This window comes from Larimichthys crocea, chromosome VIII, assembly GCF_000972845.2.
Source record: "Larimichthys crocea isolate SSNF chromosome VIII, L_crocea_2.0, whole genome shotgun sequence".
NCBI lineage: Eukaryota > Metazoa > Chordata > Actinopteri > Sciaenidae > Larimichthys > Larimichthys crocea.
Genome location: NC_040018.1, coordinates 31,438,477 through 31,455,007, shown reverse-complemented (window position 1 = coordinate 31,455,007; position 16,531 = coordinate 31,438,477). Strand labels below are relative to the sequence as shown.

The 16,531-nt window shown below is 45.2% G+C and overlaps 3 protein-coding genes across 4 annotated transcripts in view; 2 read left to right on the top strand and 1 right to left on the bottom strand.

Moving 5' to 3' along the window:
- Positions 1–1,490: 1,490 nt before the first annotated feature.
- LOC104936828 (zinc metalloproteinase nas-4) lies at positions 1,491–5,116 on the bottom strand. Its single transcript, XM_027281035.1, has 9 exons — positions 4,922–5,116; positions 4,784–4,849; positions 4,650–4,699; positions 4,196–4,265; positions 3,987–4,101; positions 3,011–3,183; positions 2,756–2,837; positions 2,560–2,681; positions 1,491–2,170 (listed from the first exon to the last, which is right to left on the bottom strand). The coding sequence occupies exons 1-9, from the start codon at positions 4,992–4,994 to the stop codon at positions 2,025–2,027; spliced, it is 897 nt and encodes a 298-aa protein (XP_027136836.1). The 5' UTR covers positions 4,995–5,116; the 3' UTR covers positions 1,491–2,024.
- Positions 5,117–5,758: 642 nt separating this feature from the next.
- On the top strand, positions 5,759–13,284 carry LOC113746252 (tripartite motif-containing protein 16-like). 2 transcript variants are annotated; one of them, XM_027281033.1, is made up of 3 exons: positions 5,759–7,160; positions 10,372–10,382; positions 12,760–13,284. In XM_027281033.1, exons 1-3 carry the CDS (start codon positions 5,874–5,876, stop codon positions 13,139–13,141), a joined length of 1,680 nt encoding a protein of 559 aa, XP_027136834.1. In that variant the 5' UTR covers positions 5,759–5,873; the 3' UTR covers positions 13,142–13,284. The 2 variants fall into 2 exon arrangements, with proteins under 2 accessions (XP_027136834.1, XP_027136833.1); XM_027281032.1 differs by lacking the exons at positions 10,372–10,382; positions 12,760–13,284 and having other exon boundaries at positions 5,759–8,112.
- A 1,814-nt stretch (positions 13,285–15,098) lies between these two features.
- Positions 15,099–16,531, top strand: part of zcchc9 (zinc finger, CCHC domain containing 9) — a 7,541-nt gene continuing 6,108 nt past the window's right edge. The window contains exons 1-2 of the mRNA XM_027281036.1: positions 15,099–15,202; positions 15,669–16,100. Coding sequence (XP_027136837.1) covers positions 15,687–16,100 — 414 coding nt within the window. The 5' untranslated portion in view covers positions 15,099–15,202; positions 15,669–15,686. The remainder of the gene's footprint in view (positions 15,203–15,668; positions 16,101–16,531) is intronic.

Below are 16,531 nucleotides of genomic sequence, written 5' to 3'. Positions count from 1 at the left end.
TCTCCCGGTGCTCTGAGCTCAGCTAACAGACTGAGCTAACAGCAGCTACAGCTGTCAGCAGTTTACTTCACTGTCCATCATAAACTCTGTAAATCAGAGAGTTGAGGTGCTTTTATACTCAGTAACTACGTGGCTTAACAATGTTAGCGGAGCTCTTGGGACTCTTCGTCTCTACATGACATGAGACGCTTCATGGAGCTTTCCTTTGAATGTTTCCTGGACTCTGAGCCTGCAGTGACCACGCTGCCGTATCTGAAGAGCTGGGAGTGAGAATCTGTTGGTGTTTAAAATCATCTGTTTGACACAGTAATCATGAACTGACATGAGTCCATGTGATCCTCTTCAGATCACATTAACAGATGACAGTCGTCTTCATTAACTCTTTATATAACAGCCTTTTTTTAAATTAAAGGACTACTGGAGCTTCACGTTTCGATTTGAAACTTATGATTGTTTCCGTTTTAATAACAGAAAATGATGCCGGCGTTGAGTTGAATATCTAATGTAATGTCATGTAAATGTATGCACATTAGGAGCTTCTCTGTGGGTGGATGCATGCAGGAGAAGATTAATGTTCTGGTAGCTACTCCATCTGAATTTGTCACAGCAGAAACAAACGAGACTTTTCTCCGCTTTTTGTTTGGCGGATTAAATTCACAAAACGTTTGCACCTCTTGTTGCTTCAACACAGAATTTAAATGGCTCAAAGTGATGAAACACGGTCGAGGTTCGATTATAGTGATCATACACAACAGGGGCGACACCACCTCCTCACTCTCAAACATGGCGGTTTGGTCAATGGCACTACGCTTCAGGTGACTGAGGTAGGAAGGTGAACCGGTGCCGCTCTGGTCGTTCCAGTCACTACCCTCATGTTAAGCCTCAGCAAAGTCCTACACCCTCCCCACATTATCACAACACTTCCTACCGGTTCATGGAGAAATCAAGGCCTGCTTGTTGGGCACAGGCTGGTGAACTTCGCCAATGCGAACCACAGACCTCAGCGTTTGGTTTCCTACAAGGCAAACCCCTCTGCAAACTGCAGAGTCCAGCAGGGGGTCTGTGGTATCCTTCAGGTGAGCCAGCACCAGTTTCATGACTGCAGACGTCAGGCCTCTATCCATAAGTCGTGTGATGGAGGGATTTTGTTTTTTTGTGTTTGAAGCTTGAGGGGACTTCACACAGCTCCAGTGAAGATCTTCAGCAGAGACTTTCAGGCAGGACGTCTCACCATCTTGATAAGCAAGCAGCTTATCTGCCTGTACGTCGAGATAAGACGCACCATGCAGCGATCAGAGAGGATGCCTCGTTTGAGTTTTAAGTAAAGTTTGCAGGTTTTTAACACGACACGGCAGGATCAGCTCATCTCATCTGTCAGTGTAGCTCCACATGAAAAACAACCTTCATGTGCACAGTCAGTTTTTTAATTCTTCTTAAACATGTTCTTTCCTGACATGCAGGAAAAGTTTCAAAATCTCGGCTAACTGCAAAATATTTATCTCCAGCAACGTTTATTGTTATGCAGGTAAGCTGGTGGAAAATTGTTCTGACATTTACGCTTGACATATCGTAACAGACAACAGTCAAACAGTGAAGCCGAGAGAGCAGCAGTCTATTAACCGTGAAGTTGAGCTGACAGAATGAGGACGACACTTTGAGCTATACAGACAGACGTTTATCTTTTAAGGCAACATTTATCTCTTCTTCTCTGCCATTATGTCCATAGAGGCTCTGTTATATTGCCCACTCGCCCAGCTCCGGTTCTGGCACGACACCAGCTCCGCTCCCTGCAGTGCGTGTGGTGCAAACACTAACACTCCCGGTGGACACAGTCTGGGCATTTGGTAAAATACTATTTTCATGTTACTGTTTCTTGAGTTAGCATTCACATGCCAGTGAAGACAAATCTATCAGATACTGGTTTTATTGATAATTAGTTCAACCACAACTCAGTCTGTTCTCTGATGGTGTTACGTCGCCCTCTGCTGGCAGCATTCAGGTGCTGCAGTGAGCTGAGGCAGCAGTCAGTGTGAGATCTTCCTCTGGTTTGTTGGCAGAGCGTGACCTTCGTTCATGGGCCTGAGGGCCGACACCACATTGTGCAACATGTTTGCGTCTTTCGCCTTCTCCACATCAACGCTCTCCTCCTTGACCTCCTTTTTCATGCCACCTGGAAAAGAGTAGAGAGAGACATGAGAAGCTGCAGCTCTATGGATGTCAGTCTGCCACACCACATTTCAAGAGCCGTGACCCAGTCTTGTCGTGCTCGAGATTGGTCTATATCTCAGCTGCATCTTTACTCTGTCCTGTGTCAGACGAAGACGTCACGTGTGGGCCGTCAACTCACCCTGCCCCTGTCGTTAGGTTCACATGGGTGTGTTGAACCTCAAGCTCGGGTAGGTAAATTATTAAAGCGGTACAATGTCCCTTGTGACTTGTTCTGTTCTCTTTGAGGTTATTGGAGATTGGGACTCGTTAATTTGGATTTTACTGTAGGAGTTGAGGTGGAGTTCATTTTGAACCAGACGGATCAGATCAGGATGGATGCAGTAAACGTACCACAGTTGTAGAGATGGCGAACTTTCTCAATGTCCGTCTCTGTCATTCTGACCCTTTGTCCCATGTTCTTCGCGTCAGTGTTGGGTACGATGGTGGGCAGTCCGTTCGCCGAGAAGAACCCACTGGAACAAGAATTTTTTAAAAGAAGGTCACAAAATAACATTTACAGAGGAAGAAATGGCTTTGCACACTTTACCTTCCGTAGTGCATGATAGAAGCAATGTCATAACGGAGATCAAAGGTTTGGCCATGTTGCTTTTTGAAGTTTTTCTCCATCCCTGAAAGACATTTTTACTCAAATCACAAAAACAGGATTAAGCTTTAACACCGAGAATGGACTTTACAGTGAAGTACATCTGAAGCTGAACCCCAAGGGTAGGCAGTTAGTTCTTGTTTGCAGTATACTCATGTATGTGCAGGTATCTTTATACAACATGTCTCGATTAGTTACCTGCCATAATGTTGTGGGGAAGAATTCTGATGTACTGCTCGCGGTCTGTCCTCGTGTGTTCATGATGGAAACCCAGAGCGTGAAGGATCTCATGGATGATGTTACCCACCTTGCACGGGGGCCCGATAAACACAGATTGCTCGCCGCCAATGAAGCCCACATATGAGGCGCAACTAGAACACAAGAGGTTACAAAAATACATATTTTAGAGCTGAAAAGGTTTAAAAAGGAAAGATATCCAAATGTTCCAGCTTCTCTTGTGATACTTTTCTTTGCCTTGTTATTATAATGTCTCTTTGGACAGTTGGTCGGACAAAACCAGAGGTGGAGAGTAACCAAGTAAAAGATCTGAGTACTTCTACTTCTGGACAGAAGATGTGGAGACGTCACCTTTTGTTTCTAACAGGTTGGATCTACACTTTCTGTCCCTCAGCGCAGCCACAATAACTAGCCTTTGTTTTCAATCAATGATTGGAGAAGTTACCTCGTTCATAATAGAACGATAAAACCAGGATACTGTGGCTGGTGAACACCTGATCCAGGTTTATGAACATACAACATGACCAAGTTGGGGACAGCGTTCTAGGACTGGGGCATATTCATTGTGGTTCTTTGCTCTTCCTTGAAGAGTCACTTCTAGTTCCTCATGGATGCTGAGGGTTTCTGACAAACCCATACCTTCAAGTCTCTCATGGACAGATTGTCCATGTCAAGTCACAGGGGTAAGGTAACAAAGTCGTGGGTTGCTGGTCATCCAGTTGCACATCCAACCCGCAAGACCTGGATGCTGGTCTATACTGGATTCATCTGAAGGTTTTGGAGCTGGAGCGGATCCTTGACGACCGCTCTCACATCCATGATTAATACACTATCATACGCATGTCATTTATTGAGTAGTTTTGTCTTGGGAATAACATTTCGTAGACGTTAGTCGCAGCTCTACATTCTTTACTCAATACTAAAAAGGTTTCCATACCCTTTGCTGGTTTTGAAGAGCAGGTAGTTCGTCTCGGAGGTTCGGTTGTGGAAGGACACACAGGTGTGTTCGGACACCATTGCTATCGCAGAGACGATGTCGTCTGTCTGACTAGCTGGAAAACACACGAAAAACAAAAACAGGAAACTAGAAAGACTCCTGCGAGGAGGAGGGACATGGACCAGATCATGTGACGGCAGACTGCGTACCCAACTCTGGACTGATGACATACGGTATCTCCAGTGTCGGCCACGTGCTTTCCACTGCGTTCCTATCGCTCTGTTGGGTCAAACAATCAAATTTAAATTAACAGCCAAATATATGATCTAGCAAATGAATTGATGGCGATTACAGCCGTATGGACTAACCCAAGAATAACCGATAGAAGTGACACTTTTAGTCACTAAATCTTTAAAAATATTGATTACAGTTTTTATTGGATCATTTCCTGTTGGTATTGAACAGCTATGCTGATTCCTGAAACTCAAATTTGGGGGTTTAATCCAACAGATAGTGTAGAGGAGCATTATGGGAAATGTAGGATCAGAGTCAAAGTATCTTGTTGAAAGCTGACCGTTCTTCGTGCTGAACTTTGCGCAGTTATACATTTTAACTTAATACAATTAGAAATAAATTGAATAATGATCTTCTTGTTTTACTCACTGACAGCACCATGTCTCCCTCCAACACTGCCTGGTTCTTGGCCATCAGCTCTGTCCGAATGAGGGAACAGAAGGTAAGATGAATACAGATTTTACTTGTGCTGGGGGGTGAAAACACTGACAGTATGGCACCACCTTCTAACGTCTCTGGATTAGACTTCATGTACTCCATCGCCCTCGTGAACCAGTCTTCCTCCAGTGCTGTGAAAACACACGAGTACATTAAAGAAATCTGATGAACGTCAACATAGCGACGGTCAGACCAATCTTTACCTTCTTTGTCTTCCTGTATCGGCCTGGCATGGACTTGAACAAACAGAAGTGCAGTGAGCAGCAGATGCAGCATGGTCTCAGAGGTCAGCGCTCGGTGCTTCCAGATGCTCGTTAGTCCCGTTAACTGAAATCACCTGTGAGCTGCTGCCTCATTTATTCACTGCACCTCAGAGGGAAACACTAAAGTCAGACAGACAGAGTGTGCTTTTGCTACTTTTCCTGAAGTGAAGTATCTGAATATTTCTTTCACCGCCACCAATATAAAAATACTGATTATGGCTGCTTCAAAGCTGCAGAATTAAGAGCGTGGACATTTTGATTGACAGGTGGGTGTCGTCATAGGTGTCTGGTTTCAGTAAAAAGGCTTTGTTCAGTCCGCCTCAGCTCCACCCACGCTCCATCTCTTCGCCCGTTTTTAGATTAGCCGGGAGCCGGTGGAGGCAGGATTGCCAAGAAGATGGAGACGACCAGAGACAACACACTGAGCTTCACAACAGCTCTTCAGAAACGCGTGGGTGACGTCACAGAGACAATATCAGTCAGTTGATCTGAACTGACTGATACTCCGTCCCTTTTAGGACTTTTTAGACACGCTGAGTCTTTTGTCTGTTTCCAGACATTTGAATATCTGTTTCTACATTTTCTGTGTGTGTGAGTGCAGAGGGCTATAACTGCACGTTATTGTGCAATCCTGGCGTTGTGTAACAACAATAAAGCTGAACCTTAAACCCTTGATAAGCCCTTCCTCTTCTTCCTGCTCTCAAACACAGCCAGCTCCACCCTGCTCATGTTTCCTTGTTCCCTCCCCCTCAGATCTACAGTTTGAAGATGGGTGGAACCAACATGTGCTGACGTGTCAGCTGACAGGCCGCATGTTGTTGAGATCAGAGCTCAAACTAGTTTCATTTCTGAGGAAGTCAAACTCAGACAGTCGTAGACGCGGAGAGGAGAAATGGCGCAGAAAGGAGTTCAGCTGGACCGGGAAACCTTCTCTTGTCCGATCTGTCTGGATCTACTGAAGGATCCGGTGACTACTTCCTGTGGACACAGCTACTGCATGAACTGTATTCAAAACTTCTGGGATGGAGAGGATGAGAAGAGAATCCACAGCTGCCCTCAGTGTAGGCAGACCTTCACACCGAGGCCTGTCCTGAAGAAAAACACCATGTTAGCAGCTTTAGTGGAGGAACTGAAGAAGACTGGACTCCAAGCTGCTCCTGCTGATCACTGCTATGCTGGACCTGAAGATGTGGCCTGTGATGTCTGCACTGGGAGAAAACTGAAAGCTCTGAAGTCCTGTCTGGTCTGTCTGGCCTCTTACTGTGAGAAACACCTCCAGCCTCATCATGATGTAGCTCCATTAAAGAAACACAAGCTGGTGGAGCCCTCCAAGAAGCTCCAGGAGAACATCTGCTCTCGTCATGATGAGGTGATGAAGATGTTCTGCCGTACTGATCAGCAGTGTATCTGTTATCTCTGCTCTGTGGATGAACATAAAGGCCACGACACAGTCTCAGCTGCAGCAGAAAGGACTGAGAGGCAGAGAGAGCTCGAGGTGAGTCGACTAAACATCCAGCAGAGAATCCAGGACAGAGAGAAAGATGTGAAGGAGCTCCAACAGGAGGTGGAGGCTATCAATGGCTCTGCTGATAAAGCAGTGGAGGACAGTGAGAAGATCTTCACTGAGCTGATCCGTCTCATGGAGAAAAGAAGGTCTGATGTGAAGCAGCAGGTCAGATCCCAGCAGGAAACTGAAGTGAGTCGAGTCAAAGATCTTCAGGAGAAGCTGGAGCAGGAGATCACTGAGCTGAAGAGGAAAGACGCTGAGCTGGAGAAGCTCTCACACACAGAGGACCACAACCAGTTTCTACACAACTACCCCTCACTGTCACGACTCAGCCAATCTACAGACTCATCCAGCATCAATATCCGTCCTCTGAGGGACTTTGAGGATGTGACAGCTGCTGTGTCAGAGCTCAGAGATAAACTACAGGACGTTCTGAGGGACCAACGGACAAACATCTCACTGACAGACACTGAAGTCCATGTTTCACTGTCAGGACCAGAACCAGAGCCCAAGACCATAGCTGAGTTCCTAAAATATTCATGTGAACTCACACTGGATCCAAACACGGCATACAAACAGCTGTTATTATCTGAGGGGAACAGGAAAGTGACATATACGAGTCAACCTCAGTCTTATCCTAGTCACCCAGACAGATTCACTTCATGTTGGCAGGTCCTGAGTAGAGAGAGACTGACTGCACGTTGTTACTGGGAGGTGGAGTGGGGAGGAGATGGAGTTTATGTAGCAGTCACATACAAGAACATCAGCAGAGCAGGGATCTCAGATAAATGTGTATTTGGACGCAATGACAAATCTTGGTCGTTATATTGTTACAAAAACAGTTATATCGTTTGTCACAACAAAGTCCAAACTCCCGTCTCAGGTCCTCGGTCCTCCAGAGTTGGAGTGTACCTGGATCACAGTGCAGGTATTCTGTCCTTCTACAGCGTCTCTGAAACCATGACTCTCCTCCACAGAGTCCAGACCACGTTCACTCAGCCTCTCTATGCTGGACTTTATGTTTTGGGGGGATCTGCTGAGTTTAGTAAAGTGAAATAGACAGAAGTCATTGAAGGGACAGTGGGTTAAATTCTGTTTTAAATCTGAAACTCATTCTGTCTCCATGTTTGTTGCTGAGAGCTGATTGTTGTGGCATTTCTTCACTGCGCAGAGATCACCTGTCAATCAAACATTATGGGCGGTACTTTGACGTCTTTGACGAGTCAGGTCTGCGCTTTGTCTCCAGTGTATCTCTCCCTCTCCTCTGGTACCATGAGTTACTATGGTTACGTGGGTGCCCTGAAACCTTATAATGATTCTGAGTAAAATCTCAAATGTAGCCTGATTGTTCCTCAATGCTGAAATCTTGGATTATAACATAATTGTACGTGACAAATCTGAAGCCAAATAAAAGGTGAAGCCCCAAAGCTTCTCCCTCATGAAAATGTAGAATTATGTATGTTAACTTGTCCTGTGTGCAAATCATCATCATAGTTATCCTCACTGTCATTTATTACACAGATCCTGTCGTTAATATCTTCAGACGTTTGAAGTGTCTTTGTATCCTTCAGTAAATATTCAGTGAGCATGTGAATTGAGCAACTCTGACCTAATAAATGAGAAATATCTGATCTCTTCTGTTTCTAGGCTCATTTTCTACTTTACTAACAACCAGTTTATTTGTTTTCTGGACAAATTGATCCTGCAGGATGCACAGTCTGTGAACAATTTGTTTTTTTTCTCCTTCATTTACTTTTTACTAACGTTACTGTTGTTTTCTGTTTTTCAACCCTCAAAGATGGTTAGCGGTGTGTGCACGTTTTTTAGGGCCCTGCTTCTTGTCTTCATTCCAGGCTGTCACACAAAGCTGACGGACAAAATGTCAAACTAATATGATGACTTTATAATCATGATAATCTCCATATGAAACGCTGCATTCAGTGAATTCAACATCAGAAGGACTCGGCGTCTGAAAGCAGCAACATGTTCAGTCGAACACAGAACCTTTCCTCTAAATCAAGACTGTAGAGTCACTGACATCTGCTGGATAGTGTCTGTATTAATATTAATATGACAAACGTTCCACAAAGGTTTGTCTGAGGTTACTGTTCAAGCTCTCATGACAGTTCTGGCCTATTGTTGTTGTCTCTTTGAAAGGACCAATCACAGGGCACCACCGGTTTTATGATTGTTACATGAAAATGTTGTTGTAGGTCTTCAGGTAGGCTGCGGTTCAGGTAAAGTGCAGGAAGGTTATTGTCCCTTAAGTGGAGCAATCACAGAGTTTCATGACCATTATATAACAAATATGATCCAGAGTCATAATGATTCATCATGAAAAACTAGTCTGAAGGTCAAAGTGAACATTGATAAGACTGATATCACATGAAGTCTCTTTTGTGTCGATGATTTCCTTGTTTTTCCAGAAGGGACGGCATGTGTCTGATATGAGTCTCAACAACAGAGTATGTCTCATACATACCAAACATATGCAAAGATGAGTGATGATGTAGGGACCACTATAAGTATTGGATATGTGTTTTATTCTCTCTTCTGGCCCTCAGGATTGATTCTTTTCATTTGGAGAGTTCATTCATCAGTGCTCACTTGGCCAAAGCTAATCACAGCAGCATCATAAAGACGTCGTACAACATCATGACCTTGAGTGATATTTCTTTTACAGCACCAAGCAGGAAGCAGGAACACAGTTTCTGTTTATGGATTATATTGATGCTGAGTTAACAAGAAGACTGTCGGTTTATGACGTCCTTTATCGCGTTTTTCGAGAGTGATGCCAGATAAGTTATCTCATGATCCCAAAGGATCTCAGTCTCCTCAGCAAGTGAAGACAACTTTGACCACTTTTTTCATTTATATGCCGCCCCCTCTGTCCTCTGAAACCATGTCAGGATAGAGTAGAACAAAAATACAACACAAGAAAATTATCAGCTCAAAGGAGACTTCATGTGATATCAGTCTTATCACTGTTCACTTTGACCTTCAGACTAGTTTTCCATGATGAATCATTATGACTCTGGATCATATTTGGTCATAAAATTCTGTGATTGTTCCACTTGAAAGGACAATAACCTTCCTGCCCTTTACCTGAACCACAGCCTCCCTGAAGACCTCAAGACGTTGTTGAACAGATGTTCTCACAACCGTTGCATTAACGTTACATTAACCTGCACACATCAGACCTCAGACAAAACACTGACAGCGGTCATCTACAGAAGTTCTCGGATGATACCGCCATCATTGGACGTGTATCAAAAGAGCAGGGAAGTCATCACGGAGTTCACTGACTTTGACCTTCACGTCAACGCCAACAAGACTTCAGGAGGAAGACGCCTCAGCCCACACCGTGAACATCCCAGGATTGGATATCAATATGGTGGAAGGAAACAAATACCTGGGTGTTCACCTCAACAACAAACTGGACTGGACATTCATCATGAACAACTCCTGTCACCCCCTGCATGAGACTGTGGAGGCCTTAAACAGCTCCTTCAGCAACAGACTGCTGCTCCCACCATGTAACAAGGAGATCTACCACAGCTCCTTCATTCCAACAGCTGGTACCAGCATGATTTCTATTTCTTATTTATGAGTCATTTCTTATCCACCTGCTGTGACACCTGTTACACTTTTGAGTTTGTTCTGTGTTTCCTGTTTTATTTTGTAGTTCTACCCTGTCTGTGTCTTGTGTAATTCTGCTTCCTGCCTTGTTTTCCTGCCTTTTTTGATTCTGCACCTGTCCCTGATTAGTTCCCCCTGGTGTCCTGCATGTCTCTTTAGTTCCTGTATTTCCTTTGTTTCCTCGTCTGTCTGTTATATTTATATGTCTTCTTTCTGTGTGTCTAGTCTCCAGTGTTTTTCCTAGCGTGTTTTATGGTTCCCGGATCTCCAGCCACCTTTTGGTTAGTCTGTTTTTGTGTTCCTTTGTTTTTCTACCCTGCTCCTGTGTTTCTTTGTGTTCGTCCCTCACTGTTTATTATTAAAGTTAGCTTCTGTGTGATTACTTGTGCCTGTATTTGGGTCCATTCCTGAACCCCAAACCCCTCCCCCGTGACAACAACTGAATTTTCCCGGTGTGGGATCATTAAAGTCCATCTTGTGTTATCTCTTATATGGGACTCTACAGCTGAACATTGATCCCATGATCAGAGTCACAATGATTAATCATGGAAAATTAGTCTGAAGGTCAAAATGAACAGTGATAAGACTAATATCACAAGAAGTCTCCTTTGAGTTGATTATTTTCTTGTCTCTCTGTTCTACTCACGCTGACATGTCACGTTCACATTGTTCATCCTTCATCCAGAGAGTGTCTAATGCCTTACTGAACAGTTCCTTTGTATTGTTGTATTGTATTGTATATAGTGATTCCCTGAGCCTCTGAGATGTTCTCCTCAAGTTCTTTAAAACTTTTTATGTGTGGGCAGTACGACTCACTTCTCCATATGTGGCAAAATGTCTGCCCATCTTCTGTCATGAGACTTTATTTTAATTTTATTTTGAAACCTTGAAAATGATAACTGATTAAAGATCAACTGATGATTCTGTCATTTGTTACGATCATGTTTATTTAAGATGTTTACTTCTTTAAACTGTTCTGATGTCCTTTGTCACTGTACATGGAGTGAAGTCAGACACACTGAGTCTTTTGTCTGTTTCCAGACATTTGAATATCTGTTTCTACATTGTCTGTGTGTGTGAGTGCATGTTAATGAGCAATCCTGTATTGTGTACCGACAATAAAGCTGAACCTTAAACCCTGGATAAGCCCTCCCTCTTTTTCCTGCTCTCAAATACAGCCACATCCACTCTGTTGTTAGATATCGACACTGAGAGGAGAAATGGCGCAGAAAGGAGTTCAGCTGGACCGGGAAACCTTCTCTTGTCCGATCTGTCAGGATCTACTGAAGGATCCGGTGACTATTCCCTGTGGACACAGCTACTGCATGAACTGTATTCAAAACTTCTGGGATGGAGAGGATGAGAAGAGAATCCACAGCTGCCCTCAGTGTAGGCAGACCTTCACACCGAGGCCTGTCCTGATGAAAAACACCATGTTAGCAGCTTTAGTGGAGGAACTGAAGAAGACTGGACTCCAAGCTGCTCCTGCTGATCACTGCTATGCTGGACCTGAAGATGTGGCCTGTGATGTCTGCACTGGGAGAAGAATTAAAGCCTTCAAATCCTGTATGGTGTGTCTGGCCTCTTACTGTGAGAAACACCTCCAGCCTCATCATTATTCAGTCCAACTGAAGAAACACAAGCTGGTGGAGCCCTCCAAGAAATTCCCACAGAACATCTGCCCTCGTCATGGTGAGCTGATGAAGATTTTCTGCCGTACTGATCAGCAGTCTATATGTATTTTGTGCTCCATGCATGAACATCGAGGTCATGACACAGTTTCAGCTGTATCAAAAAGGACTGACGTGCAGGGAGAACTCATGGTGAGTCAACAAAACATCCAGCAGAGAAACTCTTATCTCTGCTCTGTGGATGAACATAAAGGCCACGACACAGTCTCAGCTGCAGCAGAAAGGACTGAGAGGCAGAGAGAGCTCGAGGTGAGTCGACTAAACATCCAGCAGAGAATCCAGGACAGAGAGAAAGATGTGAAGGAGCTCCAACAGGAGGTGGAGGCTATCAATGGCTCTGCTGATAAAGCAGTGGAGGACAGTGAGAAGATCTTCACTGAGCTGATCCGTCTCATGGAGAAAAGAAGGTCTGATGTGAAGCAGCAGGTCAGATCCCAGCAGGAAACTGAAGTGAGTCGAGTCAAAGATCTTCAGGAGAAGCTGGAGCAGGAGATCACTGAGCTGAAGAGGAAAGACGCTGAGCTGGAGAAGCTCTCACACACAGAGGACCACAACCAGTTTCTACACAACTACCCCTCACTGTCACGACTCAGCCAATCTACAGACTCATCCAGCATCAATATCCGTCCTCTGAGGGACTTTGAGGATGTGACAGCTGCTGTGTCAGAGCTCAGAGATAAACTACAGGACGTTCTGAGGGACCAACGGACAAACATCTCACTGACAGACACTGAAGTCCATGTTTCACTGTCAGGACCAGAACCAGAGCCCAAGACCAGAGCTGAGTTCTTAAAATATTCATGTGAAGTCACACTGGATGAAAACACAGCATACACATATTTGTTTTTGTCTGAGGAGAACAGAAAGGTGACATTTATGGTTCAACCTCAGTCTTATCCTAGTCACCCAGACAGATTCACTTCATCTTCTCAGGTCCTGAGTACAGAGAGACTGACTGGACGTTGTTACTGGGAGGTGGAGTGGGGAGGGAAAGAAGTTGGTGTAGCAGTTGCATACAAGAACATCAGCAGAGCAGGGAGCTTGAATGAATGTGTATTTGGATTCAATGACAAATCTTGGTCGATATATTGTGAGAAAAACAGTTATAACTTTTGGTACAATGATGTCAAAACTCCCGTCTCAGGTCCTCGGTCCTCCAGAGTTGGAGTGTACCTGGATCACAGTGCAGGTATTCTGTCCTTCTACAGCGTCTCTGAAACCATGACTCTCCTCCACAGAGTCCAGACCACGTTCACTCAGCCTCTCTATGCTGGACTTTATGTTTGTCCTGGAGACACTGCTGAGTTTAGTAAAGTGAAATAGACAGAAGTCATTGAAGGGACAGTGGGTTAAATTCTGTGTTTTAAATCTTAATGTCCGTACAAAGGAAATTCTTTCAAAACACATTAAATATGTTGTAGAATAGTTGCTGAAAACATGTAAAAAGACTTTGAAATATAGATCACTGAAATGTGGAGTCAGAGGTTTTCAGTTTTTCACCAGTTTTCAGTCTCAGGATTTTGTGGGCGGTCCTTAAAGGGCGGCTCGATGACACGCTGAGGCCACCCTGAGCAGAGAGACAGAGATAGATTCATCTCAGCTCAGAGTTTCAAAGTCAGTCATGTCATTTCCTGAACTCAGCTGACACGTTTCAGTCGCTTCAAAATGGCCGCTCGACTGCTCCCACAAGTGGGCGTGGCTTCAGAACATCCAGAGGACACGCCCCCACAGTCCTGGAGCTGAGAATTCATTTTTACCTGAATTTAACACCTGATTTCTTAAACTTGTCGATATTTTTAATCATTCAAATTTGACTGGGTGGTTCATAACACTTTTTTCTTTAGTCTGACAAACTCAGAACTCATATTTATTCTGACTTTACACGGACTTTAAACTTGTCATTCATTGATGTGTTTGTATGTTGTTGTTTCTCTTCCACTGCCTGAGTCTGAAGAGAGAAAGCAGCACACCTTCCTTTGTCCTAGATATTTTGTAAAGAAATCTAGAATTACATTTCCATTGATTTGTTTGTCAGATCACAGATTTAAATCAATGTACAAATGAGGAACTATGAGCTATAATCAAATAATCAATAAGGAGATGATCCATTCTTTTCTTGTACATATGTGAGATTCTGCTCAGACAAACTGATTGTGTGGATGAAGTGAATCTGTACTGAACTCAGAACAAGAGTCATTGAACAACTTTACTGATGGGATGTGTGAACAAGACTGAAGGTTACACGATGAATAAACAAACATGAACAGAGTCTTTTCTTCTCGTCTTCTTTCCAGGCTCTCACACAAAGCTGATGGACAAAATGTCAAACTAACATGAGAGTAGAACGGAGGCCTCCTGAATTTTAATCATCATGAGAAGAATTAGAGACACTCTCAAAGTTCATCAGAAGTGCCTGAGTCGGTCTCACATTCTGCCCAACTCATCCTGGTGGATCGACTTTAAACCCCAAGATAACACCACAAATACTACACGCCCAGAATGAGTCACAGAGAATGTCTTTACCCATGGAGGTGTTATTGTCAGCATGTTCTAGTCTGGAGACACAGATGTCCTCTCCTTGTCTCCTTCTCGTCCTCTCCTTGTCTCCTTCTTGTCCTCTCTTTGTCTCCTTCTCGTCCTCTCCTTGTCTCCTTCTCATCCTCTCCTTCTTGTCCTCTCCTTGTCTCCCCTTATCCTCTCCTTGTCTCCTTCTCATCCTCTCCTTCTTGTCCTCTCCTTGTCTCCTTCTCGTCCTCTCCTTGTCTCCTTCTCGTCCTCTCCTTGTCTCCTTCTTGTCCTCTCCTTGTCTCCTTCTTGTCCTCTCTTTGTCTCCTTCTCGTCCTCTCCTTGTCTCCTTCTCATCCTCTCCTTGTCTCCTTCTCATCCTCTCCTTCTTGTCCTCTCCTTGTCTCCTTCTTGTCCTCTCCTTGTCCTTGTCTCCTTCTCATCCTCTTCTTGTCTCATTCTCATCCTCTCCTTGTCTCATTCTCGTCCTCTCCTTGTCTCCTTCTCGTCCTCTCCTTGTCTCCTTCTTGTCCTCTCCTTGTCTCCTTCTTGTCCTCTCCTTATCTCCTTCTCGTCCTCTCCTTGTCTCCTTCTTGTCCTCTCCTTGTCTCCTTCTCATCCTCTCCTTCTCGTCCTCTCCTTGTCTCCTTTTTGTCCTCTCCTTGTCTCCTTCTCGTCCTCTCCTTGTCTCCTTCTTGTCCTCTCCTTGTCCTCTCCTTGTCTCCTTCTTGTCCTCTCCTTCTCGTCCTCTCCTTGTCTCCTTCTTGTCCTCTCCTTGTCAGCAGGTGGCGGTGTGCAGAGGAAGTCGAGGACGTGACGTAGAAGAAGAAGAAGAGTGACTTCCGCCTCCGGGACACACATGGGCAGACGCTGTCTCTGGTAACGTTACTTTAAGGTTACATTAATGTTGTTATAACGTTATACTGTGCAGGTAAAGCAGACCTTTGACCTCAGGTGACCCCGGTGACGTGTCAAAATGTTTCATCATGAAGAATCGGCGCGTTTCAGCTGCTGCTACATGCTAATCATGCTAACAGGCGTTGCGGTGTAAAGAGTGACCGTGCTAACGTGTGACCGTGCTAACTGGTGACCGTGCTAACTGGTGACCGTGCTAACTGGTGACCGTGTTAATTGGTGACCGTGTTAACTGGTGACCGTGTTAACTGGTGACCGAATTTAACCACGTTGAAACTAAACGAGACTTCACGAGGACAGCCACAGATTCGGCTAACAGGGTCACCAGTTAACACGGTCACACGCTGAACCGAAACACCTCCTGTTTGTTTACGTCAGTAGAGTTGGTTTAGTGACGTCACGTGACTAACTCCTCTGCTGACTCCCTCAGCTTCAGTCACGAGGCGACATGACGAGGTGGGCGCGAGCCAACAACGTCCATAAACACAAGCCGGCAGAGGCCACGCCATGGAGCCGGCTGAGAGGAGGAGCAGGAGGAGGAAGAGGAGGAGCAGGAGGAGGAGGAGGAGGTCACTCAGGTCCTGGTCGAGGTCCTCAGAGGGAACACCTGAGGGGGACTCAGCCCGGCGGATCAGCTGTGAAAAAACCGAACCGTAAGAAGAAGGAGTACGTGGACGAGGACGTGAACGGCTTCCTGGAGTTTCTGCAGAAGAGTGGCCAGGCGCCTCCTAAAGGAGGAGGAGGAGGAGGGAGGGTGGAGGAAGAGCGGGAGCTGAGGGAGGAGGTGGAGACAGCTCTGAAAAAAGACAGAAGAAGAGAGGACCGCAGGATGAAGAGGCAGAACGACAAGAAGAACAACATGGTGAGGAAACCGCACCTCCTCTCCTCCTCTCCTTCGCTCAGTATTCTCCTTGTTTCCTCTCCTCATGTTTGTCATGTTTTCTCTCCTCCTCCTTCCTCTCACCCACGTCTCATTATCTCCTTTTGTTGTCACCTTGTCTCCTCTCATTGTCTCATCTCCTCCACTCCTTGTACCCCCCCTTCTCCTCTCATCTCCTCCTCTTGTCTCCTCCCCTCCCCTCCTCCTCTCCTTCCCTCCTCTCCTTGTCTCCTTCCCTCCTCCTCTCCTTGTCTCCTCCTCCCCTCCCCTCCTCCTCTCCTTGTCTCCTTCCCTCCTCCTCTCCTCCTCTCCTTGTCTCCTTTCCTTGTCTCCTCCTCCCCTCCCCTCCTCCTCTCCTTGTCTCCTTCCCTCCTCCTCTCCTCCTCTCCTTGTCTCCTTTCCTTGTCTCCTCC

Coding starts and splice junctions, on each gene's coding strand:
- LOC113746252 (XM_027281033.1), top strand. CDS start 5,874: ATGGCGCAGAAAGGAGTTCAGCTGGACCGGGAAACCTTCTCTTGTCCG.
- LOC104936828 (XM_027281035.1), bottom strand. CDS start 4,994: ATGCTGCATCTGCTGCTCACTGCACTTCTGTTTGTTCAAGTCCATGCC. Junction 4,102..4,195: donor TGTCATCAGTCCAGAGTTGG/GTACGCAGTCTG, acceptor TGTGTTTTCCAG/CTAGTCAGACAGACGACATC. Junction 2,171..2,559: donor TCGCCATCTCTACAACTGTG/GTACGTTTACTG, acceptor ACTCTTTTCCAG/GTGGCATGAAAAAGGAGGTC.